Here is an 18,751-nt window from a genome sequence, read left to right on the forward strand (position 1 = left end):
CTGACCTGGTCGGAAACCTCAGGAAGGCTTTGATAACCTCTCCCGTCTCTGTGTCCTCCCTCCCGTCACGGCCTCCGTACACCAGCCTGTCTCCTGGCCCGAGCGCCAGGCGTCGAGTCCCCTGCGATTAGCGCCGCCAGCTGATTGTGCGGCAGTCCCACGCTCGCAGATGCAGGCTGCGGGTTTGGTTGCGCGTCAAGCCTTGGGCCGTTTGTCTAAGACTGGCCGACCGCATCTAGAGATCTGCAGTCTGTCTCGATGCACTGGACAGTCTGAGCGTGGCCTTTGGACTATTACCACCAGTCTGTCCTAGTCACAAATAGACACGTGCATGTGCTGAAAGCATGCTATTTTTAGCATGCATGGGTTTTATATAAAAACGGGAATAGTTTTCCCAGCAAGGCTATATTTATGTTCTGATGAACCTCGTGTGAAAGCGTGAACGCTGGCAGTTTTCTGATCCTCGGCTTCTGCAATTAAAGTTGCTTTTTGTTGATAAGTGTTTGCACACTGTTATTAGGTGTAACGTGCAGCATCTCGCTGCCAGTTCTGCAGTAAATGACCGTTTCTCTATTACCGTCAGGAGCTCTTCGGCTCTGAGGGCACAGACTTTGTAGACATGTAATTTTCTCAAATATTTCTAAAACACAAACAATCTTTAACTCTCTAGGCAGTGGCTTTGAGCTCTTTAGGAACGTGCTCACATGTCAGAGATGACATGTTCGAATCTGGCTTGCAACATTTTCTGAGGTCATTTCTAACCTATTTTGTTGTATTTATACTGGCGGCATCCAGAAATATACCATAAAGGCCTAAAATAAAATGTATTTCACTATTTAAACAACAGATTCAGGATATGATCTCAGATCATGTTACAACTTGTTTTTTGTCTTTTATCATATTTTATTTTATTTTATTTTAGGCCTTTTTCTCAGGACTCTTTGGTGCAAATTATTATAATATGTAATAAATATAATAATACATTTTAATTATTTATTTTTTTTTTTTAAGGACATTTTTTTCTCAATGGTTTTGGTTTTGAGTCACCACTTTTTCCAGTGTAAAATCTGACTCTTGAAGCAAAACCAGTGTTCATGTTTTGTTCGTTTTAGTCATAGTTTTTTGCTTTTTTGTCTTTCACTTGAAGTTTACTCACTTGAAATGTACTTAATATTGTCATGCCATATTATTTGTACTGCATTTTATTATCACTAAAATGGCATAACATTTTGGTCAATGGAAATTATATTAGAGCAATGTAATGACAAAAATATTTGCATCATAATAAATATATATATATTTATATATAACTAATCAATTTTTTTCTGTAATTAACTGCGATTAATCATGTTGTATTAATCATAATTTAAATAAATGTAGAAACTTAAAGATAGTATATTTTAAATATTTGTTTAATGGCATCTTTTTATGAATCAAGGCCAGTATCACTGATATTAATACTGCTACTAATACTTTTTTTTTTAAACATTAATTATAGACATTCAACATTACAGTATAACTTAATTTTCAACATTTATTAGAATCCCCATAACAAGACTTGATCACCTCCATGTTTGACCATGGAGATTGTGTTCTTCTGCTCATAAACTTTGCCTTTTTTGCACCAGATGTACCACTGATCCATGGGTCTAAAAAGTTCCAGTTTGGTCACATCCCTCCATAAAACATTCTTCCACAACTCCACAGGTATATCCAAATGAATTTAAGCATATTCAAGTCAGCCTTTTATGTTCTTTTTGGTCAAGAGTGGCATCCGGCAAAGCTTATAAGCAGAAGAACACCATCTCCATGGTCAAACATGGAGGTGGTCCAGTCTTGTTATATATGGGGTTCTTTGCTGTTGCAGGAAGTAGAATTATTGACTGTATAAAGGACATCATGAATTATTTGAAGTATCAAGCGAAAGATGGTGATGCCTTAGGTGCAGAGACTAAGCTTTATGATCAATGGACTCTCCTGCAGGACAGCCGACCCAAAGTACAAATCCAAATCTACTCAAGGGATCAGTCGTAGAGTGGCCTGCACAGTCTTCAGATTGAAATCTCATTGAAAATAGTTGGTGGAATTTGTAGAAAGCAGTGGTAACACGGAAACCAAAGACTAGCAATGATCTTAAAGCTTTTTCAAGCGAGGAATGGGCCAAGATTGCAGTAGAGAGGTGACAGAAGCTTCCAAACACTTACAGGCAATGTTTATTGGAGGTTATAAACAACAAAAGATTCTGCACAAAATTTGATATTTGGGGGTTGAATAATTTTGTACACGTACAGTGCTTCCCACAGGTTTGAAATATACTTGCGGTGGTAGCCGGGCAAAAAATCCTACTATTACCCACGGCACAAAAATGGTCTACTACATGTGACAAACAAATAATGTGTGATTTTTAACAGTATTTTTATTTATTGAAATTTATTTTAATTACATAGCATGCTATTACATTTAATTACATACTAATATTATGCATTATTATGCATTGTGAATTATGCAAAATTACAGCATTTAAATGGTTATCCTTTTCCTATGTTCTCCTTGCTGTCATATAGTGTCTCTCTCAGTGAATGGGACATTGATTTTACTAGTAAAATTTATAAAATGAATAATATATGTGTCAAATAATGTTCTTAGTCTTTTCTTCCTGTGGGGGAGACTACAATAATTTACTATGAATTAAATGGAAATCAAATTAAATACAATTTATTGTGTAACCAAAATACCAATAATGCCCAAAAGAAAAAGAAAAAACTTTTAATTACTTTGACTTTTGACTACTTGACTTTTAATTATAAACAAGCCCGAAATACACCAGGACTCTTATTTTGAAATGTCTGTACTATTGCAGGCTGATCCTTCAGATTCTTACAACCGTATAAAACATTTTATATAAAGGCCATGAAGTAGACATTGTAATAATTCATCAACTTGAGTTCATTAGCAATCGCTTGGCATAAATCTGCACTTTTCACTGATTGAGAATCACTTTGAAGCAGTCTGAACTTAGAGTCTGAAGCTGATTTTGCAAACTCATAAGGAGGCGCTGTTGCGCGTTCTACAAGCTCGCGCAACAGCGCGCCTTGTGACTTCGCAAAATGCAGCGCCCGTGGGAATGTCAGCGGGAGTAAACAGTTCTGACGCACACATAACGAGCAGGTACAAAACGACTAGTTTTTGATCACGGATGGTTTCATTATCTTGTGCTGATATAAAAGTATAAGACGATAAAAATAATAAAACCAAAAATGTCTCCAAAAATATACTTGGGCGGGCCGCCCACGTATAATAACGGCCGCCCAAGTATATTTTTGGAGACATTTTTGGTTTTATTATTTTTTAAAGTCTATGTGTGGGAAGCACTGACGTACGTTTAGAGCCATTTTTATTTTATTATTATTATTTTTATTTTTATTTTTTTTTTTTCATTTTTCATCAACTTTACATTCTCGTAATTGCTCAAATATGTATTAATAAACTTTGTATAATAGTTTATTGATGCCTTTGATGAATTGTTCTCATAAAATTTTGTTCTCAGCAGCAGATTGTCTTGCATTTTAAGGGGTTGAATAATTTTGATTGCAACTGTATGTCTGCTCTTACGAGGATACTCAACAAAACTGGCATTTTGGCATAATTCTGTGTGTTATTGTTTGTTCAAGCGTGAAAGAGAACTCGAAACTGGCGCGCGTCTTTCTGTGCACACGAGTCATGTGTGTGTTACACAGAAACGACATTCACATTGCGTTCTCTTGCGTTGTCTTGTGGCGCTTAAAAGCATTTGTGTTAAGAGCGTGATCATATAATGTAATGCTACTCAAATGATGATAGAAAAACTGATGCTGTGTTGTTACGTATTTTTAACATGTTAAACTGATAAAATTATCCATATGCATTAAAGTGTTAATTTTGACAGCTCTTATATGTATGTTTTAATTTAAAATGACTGTAATGATGCATCTTTATCCATCTCATTATCGTTCTAAAACCCTCAATCACTGTCCTTCAGCAGCACTTCACTTCACTTTACATAGTGAACAAGAAAACAGAATATACAAGATGCAAAGAGCTGAGTCAGCGACATGTCAAGGATAGACGTGTGTGTGTCTGTGGCCGTTTATGTTCGTGCAAGTCTGACCCATCTCCGACTGTGAGCTCACTCCACAGGCCAGATAGTTCATGCTAATGAGAGACTGGTGACCACGCAAATCTCAGCACTACCCACACGTCCAGTGACGGCTACAAATATACACTCGTGTTCATGAAGGGCTGACCGAGTCAAAGACGACCAAAAGCATGACATAAACTCAACCCGACAAGACTGAATCGCTACATTTACACAAAACAAGCGTCGCACAGTAACTCAAACGGCGCTGCATTTAGACCTTTACAGTCTGGCTGTCTCGTCGTGCCCGTCTGCTGTTCGCTCCGGCCCGCCAGGCTGGGCGCTGATGGTGGCCTTGTAAGTTTGTGTGAGCTGCACCCAAGAGTGGCACATTACCGGCCCACGGACGCCAGGACGCGGTGTTCCCAAAATACCTCCCGAAACGTGCCCGCGCAGGCGGACGGCAGGGTTGTCCTCGTGTTTTAACTGGACCAAGTTCTTTTTAAAATCTGCATTGATACCTAGAATACATCTTTCATTCTGCGTAAGTCTATTTTGCATCTTCAGAGCTATTTCTGAACGTTTAGACAGGGAGGTTTTCAGAGAGAATAGAGTCCATGATTAGAACAAACGCTCGGCAGATTAAAAACCCTGCAAAATCAACAAACACAGAGATGCTGGAGGACTTGCTTAGACAGGATTACTGTAATTCCATTTGTCTTAAATGTCCACCCTGATTTCAGGTGACATTTAAAGGTGACTTGCAACATCAAATGGAATTGCAAAAATAAAGATAGATTCCAAAAAAAATTCCTAAACACTCCTACCGCCTCTTCCACCCCTGTTTTTCATTGTTCTGTCAAACAGGTAGTAACTAACTCATTGACTTAATTTTGAAGTGTTTATATATATATATATATATATATATATATATATATATATATATATATATATATATATATATATATATATATATATATATATATATATATATATATATAATACACACACACACACACACACATACAATGGAACAATGTTGAACCGGCAAAGACTGGCCCGTGTAGTCAAGAAGTTAATGCTGGTTCTGATAGAAAGGTGTCAGAATACACAGTGCATCAGTTTGTTGTGTATGGAGCTGCATAGCTGCAAACCAGTCAGAGTGTCCATGCTGACCCCTGTCCACCCCCGAAAGAGCCAACAGTGGACACGTGAGCATCAGAACTGGACCACGGAGCAATGGAAGAAGGTGGCCTGGTCTGATGAATCACGTTTTTTTTTTTTTGTCATCAAGTGGATGGCCGGATGCATGTGCATTGCTTACCTGGGGAACACATGGCACCAGGATGCACTATGGGAAGAAGGCAAGCCAGCTAAGGCAGTGTGATGCTTTGGGCAATGTTCTGCTGGGAAACCTTAGGTCCTGCCATCCATGTGGATGTTACTTTGACGGTCGCATCAGCACCAAGCTTCAGACACGCCATCTGTGTCAACGCTTGACGGAGGGCATGTCTGAAGCTTGGTGCTAACGCGACCGTCATAGTGACAACAGCCAATCACATTACTTTCCGGTGCTGCATGAATGCATTTGGCTAGCGTCCGCCCCAGGGTATTTGCATAAGGTGATCCGATTGGCTGACGCCTGCATTAGTGCTTAAAGTTGAGAAGTTTTCGACTTCTGCCTCAAGCAACAGGAGTGAGAGTGAGAATTTTGAGGGGAACAGTGTGACAACAACAGTGTACACTTGCATCACTGGTAGTTCCTTTTATGCAGGGTTAGAGCGTTTACACTCTGAAGTAGTCGTGATTCATCTCTCACAATGCGACATGCTCATAACACCTCTTAAACAAGTGGATATTTTTCCTTGTAATCCCTCCTTTTAACGATTACAGAATTGTGGCATCCGTAACCGCGATTAGAAATTAAATTAATTGTGCAGCCCTACGTTATACCCCTCAGAAGTGAGTACATCCTTCACATTTTTGTAAATATTTTATTACATCTTTTCATGTGACAACACTGAAGAAATGACACTTTGCTAAAATGTAAAGTAGTGAGTGTACAGCTTGTATAACAGCGTAAATTTGCTTTCCCCTCAAAATAACTCAACACAATGCCATTAATGTCTAAACATTAATGTCTAATATCTGGCCACAAAAGTGAGTACACTCCTAAGTAAAAATGTCCAAATTGGGCCCAATTAGCCATTTTCTCTCCCCGGTGTCATGAGACTCGTTAGTGTTACAAGGTCTCAGGTGTGAATGGGGAGCAGGTGTGTTAAATTTGGTGTTATTGCTCTCACTCTCTCATACTGGTCACTGGAAGTTCAACATGGCACCTCATGGCAAAGAACCCTCTGAGGATCTGAAAAAACAGAATTGTTGCTCTACATAAAGATGGCGTAGGCTATAAGAAGATTGCCAAGACCCTGAAACTGAGCTGCAGCACGGTGGCCAAGACCATACAGTGGTTTAACAGGACAGGTTCCACTCAGAACAGGCCTAGCCATGATCGACCAAAGAAGTTGAGTGCACATGCTCAGCGTCATATCCAGAGGTTGTGTTTGGGAAATGGATGCATGAGTGCTGCCAGCATTGCTGCAGAGCTTGACTGGGTGGAGGCTCAGCCTGTCAGTGCTCAGACCATACGCCACACACTGCATCAAACTGGTCTGCATGGCCCAGAAGGAAGCCTTTTCTAAAGATGATGCACAAGAAAGCCCACAAACAGTTTGCTTAAGACAAGCAGACTAAGGACATGGATTATTGGAACCATGTCCTATGGTCTGATGAGACCAAGATAAACTTATTTGGTTAAGATGCAAATCAGCAACCAGGTGAGGAGTGTGTCTTACCTATAGTCAAGCATGGTGGAGGGAGTGTCATGGTCTGGGGCTGGCGGCACTGGGAAGCTACAGTTCATTGAGGGAACCATGAATGCTAACATGTACTGTGACATAACGAAGCAAAGCATGATCCCCTCCCTTCGGAGACTGGGCCGTAGGGCAGTATTCCAACATGATAACGACCCAAAACACACACACAAGATGACCGCTGCCTTGCTAAAGAAGCTGAGGGTACCTAAATCCTATTGAGCATCTGTGGGGCATCCTCAAAAGGAAGGTGGAGGAGCGCAAGGTCTCTAACATCCACCAGCTCCCTGATGTGGAAGAGGACTCCAGTGGATACCTGTGAGGCTCTGGTGAACTCTGGTGAACTCCATGCCCAAGAGGGTTATTGACATTTTGGGCCCAATTTGGACATTTTCACTTAGGGGTGTACTTACTTTTGTGGCCAACGGTTTAGACTTTAATGGCTGATGGCTGTTGAGTTACTTTGAGGGGACAGCAAATTTACTTTACTAATTTACTGTTATACAAGCTGTACACTAACTACTTTACTTTGTAGCAAAGTGTCGGCTTCAGTGTTGTCACATGAAAAGACATAAAATAATTACAAAAATGTGAGGGGTGTACTCACTTCTGTGAGATATTTTGTACATATATATAATGTTGTTTAATGTAGAAGCAAAATACATTATAGTCAAGAGGTACTTGAGACCATAAGAAACCACCCAGAACGGCATAAGACTTTAAAATAGCTGTCTCATCAGCACATTGAACTTGCTAAACTGTATTTTAACATGGGAACATATTATACTTTTCTAATTCTGAGTATCAGGGTATCTGTGATCTCTTACAAAACGTGATTGTGCCCTTTCAGCATGTTTGGAACAGTTGTGCAAAAGCTGCTGTTGTGAGCAGTGATGCAAGGCCCCGTTGTAAAGATGCAACGAGTGACTCAATAGCACTCTGCACTGAAAGGTGCCATTTCCCCAATCTCACTTCTTCATGCGTTTCCGCCCGTGGCGTTACACTCTGCCACTTTCCCAGGCTGTGCTCTGCCCGTTTGATGCCCTCATTGGCCTGACCTGAAGCTAATGCAAAATTATGTTTAGATGCCACAAGCCTGGGATGTTTTTGCCCTTGCGAGATCTTCCCAAACCCCATTTCTTTTGTTGCATCATATTGCAAACTATCAATGAACAATTTAACGAAGTATTTGATAGATGTGTAAGACAAAGGCAATTATCAAAACCCAATACAATAAACTAGAAAAAGTGTGTGGGATTATTTTTTTCTAGTTGATCATCATATTGCATACTAAAATACAATATTTTTGTTCTTTCTCTTTTAAGCCATCTGTAGCCAGCTTTGCACTGTAAAGATGTTGTGTGCAATGGGAAAGCAACTTTAATGTTGCATTTCGCAAGGCTTTAACACTATTGTTTTGCATCCCTTGAATGGGTTGGTATTTCTATTGTGTTGTTGGCCATAAGCAGATGTGGTTGAGTGAATTCACACACAATGCATTGGCTGGTGTAACAGCAATGGTCTGTGTTTCAACAGGTGCGTTACCTGAAGATCATCGAGAAGAGCGGCTATCAGGCCCTCCCGTGGGTTCGATACATCACCCAGAACGGAGGTAAGAAACTCTCTCATCCTTTCTCATACTCTTTCTCTATTTTTGTCTTTGTTTTTCACAGCATTGCAGGTATTTGGCAACAATTAAGCAATGTGGTACAGAACGATGGGAGATTAGTGTTAAATGCGGAGGTGAAATTGTTCTGTGGAAAGAGGATGTTCAGGACAGACGCGTGCAGAGATGGTGAAACGGAGATAAAATTAGAAACACTGGTACAGTGTGTGGTAAATAGTGTTGTGGGAGATTTTCTTTCTTTGAATTTGTATTTTAAAGTTTTTAACTTTTAACAGCCTCCCTTATGTTTCACATATATTTCATTTAAAATTATTTAAAATTGTTTCGTTTTATAATAAAGCAATGTATGATGAAATATATATACAGTTGCAAGAAAAAGTATGTGAACTACTTGCAGAATCTGTGAAAATGTGAATAATTTTACTGAAATAAGAGAGATCATACAAAATGCATGTTATTTTTTTATTTAGTGCTGTCCTGAGTAAGATATTTTATATAAAATATGTTTACATATAGTCGACAAGACAAAAAAATAGCAGAATTTATTAAAATAACCCCATTCAAAAGTTTGTGAACCATTGATTCTCAATACTGTGTGTGGTTACCTGATGATCCACGACTTCATGTTTTTATGTTTTGTGATGGTTGTTCATGAGTCTCTTGTTAAACTGAGCTCTGTTCTTCAGAAAAATCCTCCAGCTCCTGCAGATTCTTCAGTTTTCAAGGATTTTTTGCATATTTGAACCCTTGACAGCAGTGACTGAATGATTTTGAGATCCATTTTATCACACTGAGGACAACTGAGGGACTCAGACTCTATTAAAAGAGTTTCAAACATTCACTGATGCTCCAGAAGGAAACCCGATGCATTAAGAGCCTTTTTTAATTTATTTTTAAGATCAAGGTAAATTGTATTTAGTTTGCCTTCCGGGGAACATGCAAGTATCTTTTGTTGCTTATGAAGGGCAGTTCTAAATGAAAAAAATCATATTTCAACAAAAAAATAAACATTAGGACTTGTTCCTGTTCAAAAGTTTTCACCCCCCCCGGCTTTTAATGCATCGTGTTTCCTTCTGGAGCATCAGTGAATGTTTGAACCTTTTTAATAGTTGAGTTTGAGTCCCTCAATTGTCCTCAGTGTGAAAAGATGAATCTCAAAATCATTCAGTCACTTCTGGAAAGGGTTCAAATATGCAAAAAATCCTTGAAAACTGAAGAATCTGTAGGAGCTGGAGGATTTTTCTGAAGAACAGAGCTCAGTTTAACAAGAGACTCATGAACAACCATCACAAAACACAAAAACAGTCATAGATCATCCAGGTAACCACACAATATTAAGAATCAAGGGTTCACAAACTTTTGAATATATATATATATATATATATATATATCGGTTTAGCTATATATAGTTATGTATATAATATATTAAATATTTTATATATATCCACTTGAAGGAACTATAAATTTAAATAAACCAACAGTCATTGTAGGTAATAAGAACTTATTAATTAATTATAATAATTCAGGTATAGTTACAAATAATCAAGGTGTTTAATGAACACAAGAATAGGTTTAATAATGGTCATTTATATATCGAAATGTTAAATTGCATTTATTTTTTACATTTAAACATGAAGTTATATATAAATAAAATGGTACATGATGGCAAACAAATTATTAAATCATTTTATCCATCCAAGGAAAGTTTGAATTGATTCACACAAGTCAATTGAACTGTAATGCCATGTTTAAAGTTTAAATCACTATTAAAACCTCTTTGTCTTGATGCTCTCAGGATTGTGAAACGAGTCTAATGACACAAACTTTAATGGCCAAATGTGGAGTGTTCGTATTGCAAAATTGTTGCTTAACTTTCTATAATCATGTAAACTAGATTTAGTAGAGTTCCTCTATGTGTTCTGTGTTCTTGATCACAACTGCAACACCGAATGATGAACCAATCAGCATCCAGCAAGTTGTATAATTATAATTTGTTAATTTTCTGAACTTGCGTCTCAATTTTATGGATTGATTTAGTTTTTGATTGTGTTTTAATGGGTGGAGAGAGAAAGTTCAGCTGTCACAATTAACTTTCCCTCGTGTTTTCATTTTTTCCTGTTTCCTGTCATTCTGGGCATTTAATTAAGCTTGGCTCATTTCCTCCTTTGCAGACTATCAGCTGCGGACTCAGTAACCGTGAAGAATTGGTCCAGTGCATCATGGGTCAAGGATGTGTCTGTCTCTCTCTCTCTGCTGTATGTAGGCTCCACGCTCATCTGCAGTATTCACAACACTTTAGTGCTGATTTAAAATAAATACAGGTCATGTTTTGGCTAGATCTTAGATTTATGGATTGGAATTGAATCTTTTATACAGTGTTACTTTGATTTTCCCAAGTACAAAAACCCCGAACATTAGAAAATGCAATTGGATGAATCTTACGAAACTCTCCAGAACATGTGAATCATATGAATCTACTTGATTTTAGAATCATTAAGATATTTTTGTTAGTATTGCTACATTATTATAATGATAATTAATCACATTCCCTTCAAATTCTCATTGATTCTTTTGATTTTGTGTTGAAATATGACAGGGTTCATGAGATTCACCTATTTTCACATATAAATGCCTGTATTTGAGTCATTTCAGGGTTTTTCCTCATGCTTTAATTCAAACTGCAGATGTGCGTGTTCAGTTCTGGACCGTCAGTGTGTGTTTGACAGTTAACGGGAATCATGTTCCTTTTACGTCTCGTGAAAAACCAATGGTTTCACGTCACATCTCAAAGGAGGAAGCGTTCATACTTGTTACATTTCAGAAGACGATGTTTCCATACTGTAAACGCTTCATGTTTGCGGTTATTTATCAGTTGGATTCGAGGTCACAGAGATAGTATGTTACAGAAGTGTTCATTTTTTTTATGTTAATAAGTCCAAAAAGGTCAACCGAATAGAATATTATAGTCTGTAAATCCAAATTAAACCGTTTTCCATGAGGTAATCCAGTAGCAGTTGTTGGGGACGTCCTCAGATATTGTTGCACATTGACTCTTTTGTTGCTATTAATATTATTTTCTTGATTATCTTGGTTGTAGTATTCATGTAATTCAGTATTATTGGTTACAGGAGTAGCAGCTGCTCTGGGATCTGTTCACAGTACCTCATATGAGTTTACTACACGCTGCTAAAATGCAGAATTACACTCGATTAGAACTATTCAACACAATCTAAAGTCAACCACTGTGCCATTTTGAAAATAGAAGAATAGTTGTTTTCTTTTGTATTACTAATTTGATAGGTCTTATTCATTTCATTTGCCTTTTAAAGGATTGAATGTGAAGGTTACCATGTTTACTATGGTACTGCATGCAGTGTATCTGAAATGTGACAATTGCATTCCTCTCGAAATGTTCCTGTAACTCATTTAAATAATTCACCTGTCTGTACACGTCAAGGATCATAAAGTACCTGTTTAGAAAATACCTCTTCTGTTCGGTCTCATTTATACTGCTGTTTGAAATTTGTAAATTATTCTGTCCAAGAACTGCCACTTACACAGAAAGAGACCATATGATAGACAGTTGAGTCTTTAACACTCAAACATGTATTAAAATGCAAAAATTATCCTGGATTATCCAGACCAAGTTGATCCAAACCATGCTTTGTTTACTTATACAACAAGAGCTGTTGAATGCTTGATTGATTGACGAATGTTCTAAGTGTGCAGTTATTTTTAAGGAAATGCACGGCTAAAATAGTTCCAGGCAGGTCTTGACTGCATTGCAGTTGCTATCACTTTGCCAAATGATTTCAGTTATTTCAAAGGTCCTTAAGCTGACAACAGCAAAAGAACCAAAACCCACAACGACACCGACCAACCAAATAAATGTTGTAAACAGTAGGATAAAAACGACAAATTATTTCCATGTTTTTTGCCACAAAATTAAGGTTTTTTTTATGTATAGAAAGCACATACTGTTGTTGTTTTTTTTACCATTTTATCATTAAAATAGTTTTGCTAACTAAACTAATGGCTAATAACACCGCTGTTCTTGAAGCAGATAAACTTAGTTTCGCTATTAGTAGAGACGCTGTTGAGAGACGCACAGACTCACACACTCATTTCACACACTCTTGATCTCTCTCGCTCTAATAACTGCATTATTCTGCTATCAATGACTCAAGCCTCCGTTACTAGCTCTAAAATGATGTTTTGAAATTAGTAATGGAGGCGTGGGCTTAAATGTGTAAGAAAATAGTCCTACACGAGCGTTTTAAGGATAAAAAAACTGACTATATCCTGAAATACATCTAAACAATGTCTTGAGGTTGCTTCACGTCCTCGGGTGTGCATTATTTTCTAATAATTCTACACCCGTTGTTTATTTTTCCTCACATCTTTGTCCTGGGTCAGAGTTAAAACATTAAATGTTAAGATATAAAATGAATTTTATAGTTGATTTGGTAAGTTAAATGTCTCAAGGTTGGTGTGTTCATGGTCTCCTATCATTTCATGTGATGGTTTTGGTTGAAGAGATCCTCTAATGCACCAGTCCTTTGATGTGAACTAACTCCAGGCTAAGGTGATGCGCTTCCCCTTTAAAAACACATTTAAATAGATTTCTTTAAAAATACTGTCACCGCACAACCTACACATTCCCGCATAAACGCTCCCGATAAATTTTCATTCACAAACCACTGTTAATTTTTACAGAAAGTAAGCTGTCATTCATCTTAGTTCATTGCAACCTCACAAAGTCCTTTTATAATCAATGAACCTGACTGCACAATAAATCTCTCCTTAGTTTAGAACGGCGATTAACTTACGTGTACAATAAGCTGGTTAAAACATGCATTCTTTAATAGGTATAGTTAAACATATCTTGAGAAGTGCTCTCTGAGTATGCATTTATTTGTCATTTTAACTGTTGGAAACGGAGCGTAAAAAAAGTGGACGACTTATCCTGCTGCGCCCTCTATAGGCCATGATCAGATCAATTAGTCGACTAGTCTGGGCAACCCCTAGGCAATGCAGTGCCAGGCAGGATGCAAGTGTTTTTTGCTAGTTTCAGCCTGATGCAGTTATCATTTTCACATCCAGTGCACACGTTGTTTAAATAGCAAATGCACTTGCACTCATCTGTTCGCCCATGGGCGTGCTGGTTTGAAAACAAGGGTTCTCATTCATGAAACATGAGCAGAACGAATTTTTGTGTAAATCGTGTGTAAAGTGGTTCTAGCGTAAATTTTCGGATTCATTAAAATGTTCATATTTTCCAAATGTTAGTTGGTACGAAAGAAATCTACACCTGCTCCCAGCCACGCGTAAATAGTGCGTTTAACATCCGAACGTTTTGCTCATTATTAAGGCTGCATTTTAATTCACCTTAATAAGGTACATATTTACACAGCATTTTGAAAAAATATTATATATAGTAATTACATACGTTTTTTCTTTTTACTTTTATTGTGAGAGCCAGTCTGCAAACGGAGCACTTTAATCAAATAATGAATTGATTTCAATAGGGCTGGGCAAAATAATTGCCCCTTAATTGTTATGGAAATAGTTTCCTATAAAATGGCCAAAATCCTTCGTTTGGTGTCATAATATGATGCCCATATATAGTTGTCAGCCGGATTTAATGGGCGGGATTTATGGTAATTGAGAATGAGCGTGCACGCGCGTCCCATTTACGACTGATTGGAATTCATTAACACACACACACATTTCACTATCACTTCTGACGTTTACGAAGTATTTGTGAATCAGGAGAAGAGTTTTCGGGAAGGTCTCTTTACGCGCAAATCACTCACATATTTACTCGTATATTTATGATTGTTACATGAATGAGACCCAATGTGTTCAGGTGCATTGTTGGCGTGTTGCTATTTTGAGGCAACTGAAAACTACTGCGCCATTGACCAACAAAAACCTGCTCTAAAGTCAATGGCGCAGTCAAAGGGTGCATTAGTAATTTACAACTATAGGCGGGTGCACAATGGTCGCACACTCTGCTTATTATACACACAGGGACACGCAGCAGCACACAAACATGCCAAATATTAAAAATAAAAGGATTACAATGTAAAAGATTATTATTGTGTACATAAAGATAAAAATGCCTAATGGATAGTCATTGCATGTATCAGAATTACCTATTTGCAGTAATGACGAATGAAATTGGCTAATTATTTGACCAATCAGGTCAATACACACATGGTCAGGTTGAGGGTTTCTGTATTCCACCAGGTAAACAGCAAATCCGCCATGGTGCAAGCGCACCTGGCTTTTAAAGGGAATAGAAGATGAGACTCTGATCCGTTTATTGCACGTTACAGCAAAAAAGCACCCATGACTCATTTAGAGACTAGGTACAACCCTTTTGAACCATGGTGACCTTTTTTTTGTTTTTTTCGTCGTTAAACAAGCAAAAGTGGATTCAGCATTAAGTGCACCTGCGCCATTCGCTTCAGACCATGTGCTTAGATTGTTAAAATAGGGCCCAAAGTGTGCAGAACTCAGAATCTGCTCAAAACGCCAGAGTTTTTTTGGTTAACTTAAACACATCTGATTGGCCGCTGTGTCCAAGAAATCAACAGATATGTCTGTGATTGGCTACTTTGCTCAACATTGCCAAAACACGTTGTAAATAGAAACCTTTGATGTTCTCCAGACCTCAAATATAGATACACACTGGATCATTTGCCAAATCTGTTTCGCCAATATGCTTTTATTACGGAGAAAACTGATCCTAGACCAGCAGTTATGGGCAGCTTTTCCCTCTAAAAGACCAGAAGCAGCAGCAGTCAGTGGTTTGCGTGAGAAAACTCCACCGTACTCTCGAGTCCGTGGTCAGAGGAAGGTAATCCTTGGTGTATGACTCTACTTGCCCTTTTATTTGGATGCCATTGTCCTTTTATCATGCCCATGTGCGTGATTCAACCTGCATAAGCAACGTCTAATACATAAGCCGCCTTATTTTTATTTAAACTAATATTTGTTTGTTCCTTTTTTCCCCACTATAGTGCCATTACTCTCATTATTGGTTCTGTTGTACAAGATCGAGCAGCAAAAGATTATAAAAGGATAATCAGATATATGGCAGTTTCATCATTACGCCCACATTTTAACATTAATTTCTCCTGGCATTAATCGACAGGGCTTAGTTTTATTGTTCTGAGAAACGTTCCCTACTGTGGAGGTGGAATATAGTCACGAAATCAAGTTTCGGTTATTCCGTAATGCTTGTTAAAATTTATATCCTGTTTATTTCATAAGCATGCCGAATTTCCGATCGCCGGTCAGTTTTTTTATAATTAATTCTTTTATTCAGAAAATATGCATTCAATTGATCGGAAGTGACAATATGTCTCTTTGTGCTCTTTTAAACTTTTTCTTCATCAAAAATATAAATAAAATAAAAAATATGAAGCAGCACAACTGTTTTCAACATTGATAATAATCATAAATGTTTCTTGAGCAGCAAGTTATCATATTAGAATGATTTCTGAAGGATCATGTGACACTGAAGACTGGAGTAATGATTCAGCTTTGTTCACAGGAATAAATTACATTCTAACATGTATTCACAGAGAAAAGTTATTTTAAACTAATAATATTTCACTGTTTTTACAGTATTTTTAATCAAATGCTGTTTTTGTGAGCAAAACATTAATTTCAAAAACATTAAACTATTTTAACAACCCCAAACTTTTAAACAAAAAATATTTTTGAAGATTTAATGAGCTTTAATAGAAAATGCTGCATATTTATTGAATGTGTTTGACTATCCTGACACACAGTAGGAATGTGTTTATTGCTGGTAAAAAGGGTTTAAATGTAATTGATAGTATTATGCATTTGTCATGGTTACTGTTTGGTGCTCTGGCCAGAAAAACATGAGCACTTCCTCTGGCTCATCAGGTTTGTGTGGGAGTAGAAAAGGACAAAAGCTTTTGTCTGCATTTCACAGGGAAGAAAGTATGAACAGGTAAAACACACTTACACGCTGCACATTTACGTTTACAGCCTTCATTCATACCGATCACATTCCTCAGAGCAGGTTCTCACAGCATACGCACACAGAAAACCACAGGAACGCAAAACCGGCTGGATTCGCCACAGGTTTAGTCCTCGATGGGGATTGAATCACTGACCGGAACTTTTCCTGGCCCCTTTTCCTTTGTGATGTTTGGCACATACAGTGGGATCTGGCAAAGAAAAGAGAAAGAATTGGTGTAACTCGACACTGGAAAAAAAGAAACCATTTTCATTCAGACATTGCTTGTAAATTTCACAAATGATCACATGCAATTTACAAGTACACTAAACCTAAAAAAAGAGGTAATTAGTTAAATCAGTTTTTAAGTTAAGAAATTTAAAGTTTACATAAGCAGAACTGGCTCATATACATGATTTTGTACTTATACATTTTAATTCCTCTTAACTTCAATATTTGAGTAGACTAATTACATTGCTCATGTAATCTCTCAACTTAAATATTTTTTAGCAATGGAAACTTGGTAACAATTAACTAATTGTTAATGAGTACAGCAATATAACATTTAACATATATCTGTTCTCAAACCAAGTTCATGCTCCTCTCGTCACCATGATGGTAAACCCAATAAAAAACCCAACATAACAGAAAATCTTCGAAATTAGTATGGCAAAACATTAAACACTACTAAATGTCCCATGCACAAAAACATTATACAACACTTAATTTTAGCATTTACTCTCAATTTTCGAGTGTCATGACAAAGCATGCTGGGAAATAGAAATCAGTTAAATTTAAGTTTGTCTAAATTAAAAGAAACAAGTTCATAAAACTCAAAACAATGATGTGTCAGTTTTGTGAACTCAAAAGAAGAAAGTTCTAAGTACTCATAAAAGTTAATTTGATTGAACTAATTTAAGTTTACCCTACTCTAACAAATTATTTTGAGCATGTGAAAGAATGGAATAGTTCTCCAATAATCTGCTTCTGTACAACTAAATTGATCAAATGTGGTCCAAAAGCCTGAGAGCGCTTTTTGATTTAAATATGGTGGAAAGCGAAGCAGAGATATTTCAAATTTTACTCCATTTTTATGTGAGTCATGGTCATATTTTCTTGAAGCTCATCTCAAATCATGCTTGGATCACATGATCAGGTCATTAAAGCACACTAAATTCAACTTTTCGCTCCAATATGCTCATATAATCTGTACTGAGAACATTGCATTAAATTCTAAACGCAAACAGAAGTTTTTTCACCCGGTGGCCCCTAATGATTAAATTAACATTTTGGTTTTCAAAACAGGTGCATGTGTAATTGCACAACTTTTTTTGCTCTTTAATTTCATTTCCGCCGTGCACGAAATGAAAACAGGGCAGTGCATGTATGAATGTCAGCGGGTGTGAATATGATAAACCCACGGGGTAATAAAGCGTCTTGTGAATGAGTTTTACTGACTGTAATTTCACACTGTTATGAAACTGGAACAGATTAGCATCGTTTCACAATGTCAGACAGCGTGGCGTTTCACCCGGTCACACAAAAGGAGCGTCGCACGGAACCCCCGTGTTTTGTTTCAACACGGAGAACTGTTGCCAAGCAGCGCGGGTTGCGCGAGGGAAGCCCGGTTATGGCGCGGGGGAAGGACCGTATAATCGCTCGCGTGACGTCAAACACAGGTTGTTCTCTCGCGGAGGCGCATTGATTAAACGCGAGGAATTCTTTTAGATGCCATTGCAGAAGATAAGCAGTTAATGAGTCAGTGAAAAAAAGGAGCGGAAGGAAACCATCCTTTAATGTTATTATTACGCAATAGTAAGTGCAAGACGCAATCAAGCAGGTGAACTTACCCTCTAATTTACAATGACGCTCGAGGATTTTGCGTGAGGCCAAAACTCTCTGAAATGAGCTTTAATTACTGGCTGAAACTAGAGCTGTAAATGACTGTGTTGCAGGTGGTGGAGCTGAAGTGACAGGCTGTTCCTTCTCTGTGTTTAATGCACAATTATGCATTGATTTACAGCATCAGATTGATTTATCGCATCAGTGCTTTCAGCACAAACCTGATCTCCACACCTAGATTTTTACCTGCATTTGGCAAATGACTTTATTGGGGATCAGCAAACCGCCCACAA

The 18,751-nt window shown here is 37.6% G+C and overlaps 1 protein-coding gene across 1 annotated transcript in view; it reads left to right on the forward strand.

Annotated features, from left to right (window-relative positions):
* The window catches only part of ap1m1 (adaptor related protein complex 1 subunit mu 1), a 31,705-nt gene extending 19,528 nt beyond the window's left edge, over positions 1 to 12,177 (forward strand). The window contains exons 11-12 of the mRNA XM_067362432.1: positions 8,524 to 8,599; positions 10,786 to 12,177. Of these exons, the coding sequence (XP_067218533.1) occupies positions 8,524 to 8,599; positions 10,786 to 10,808 (99 nt within the window). The 3' untranslated portion in view covers positions 10,809 to 12,177. The remainder of the gene's footprint in view (positions 1 to 8,523; positions 8,600 to 10,785) is intronic.
* Positions 12,178 to 18,751: the final 6,574 nt, after the last annotated feature.

Source organism: Chanodichthys erythropterus, chromosome 16, assembly GCF_024489055.1.
Source record: "Chanodichthys erythropterus isolate Z2021 chromosome 16, ASM2448905v1, whole genome shotgun sequence".
Lineage (NCBI taxonomy): Eukaryota > Metazoa > Chordata > Actinopteri > Cypriniformes > Xenocyprididae > Chanodichthys > Chanodichthys erythropterus.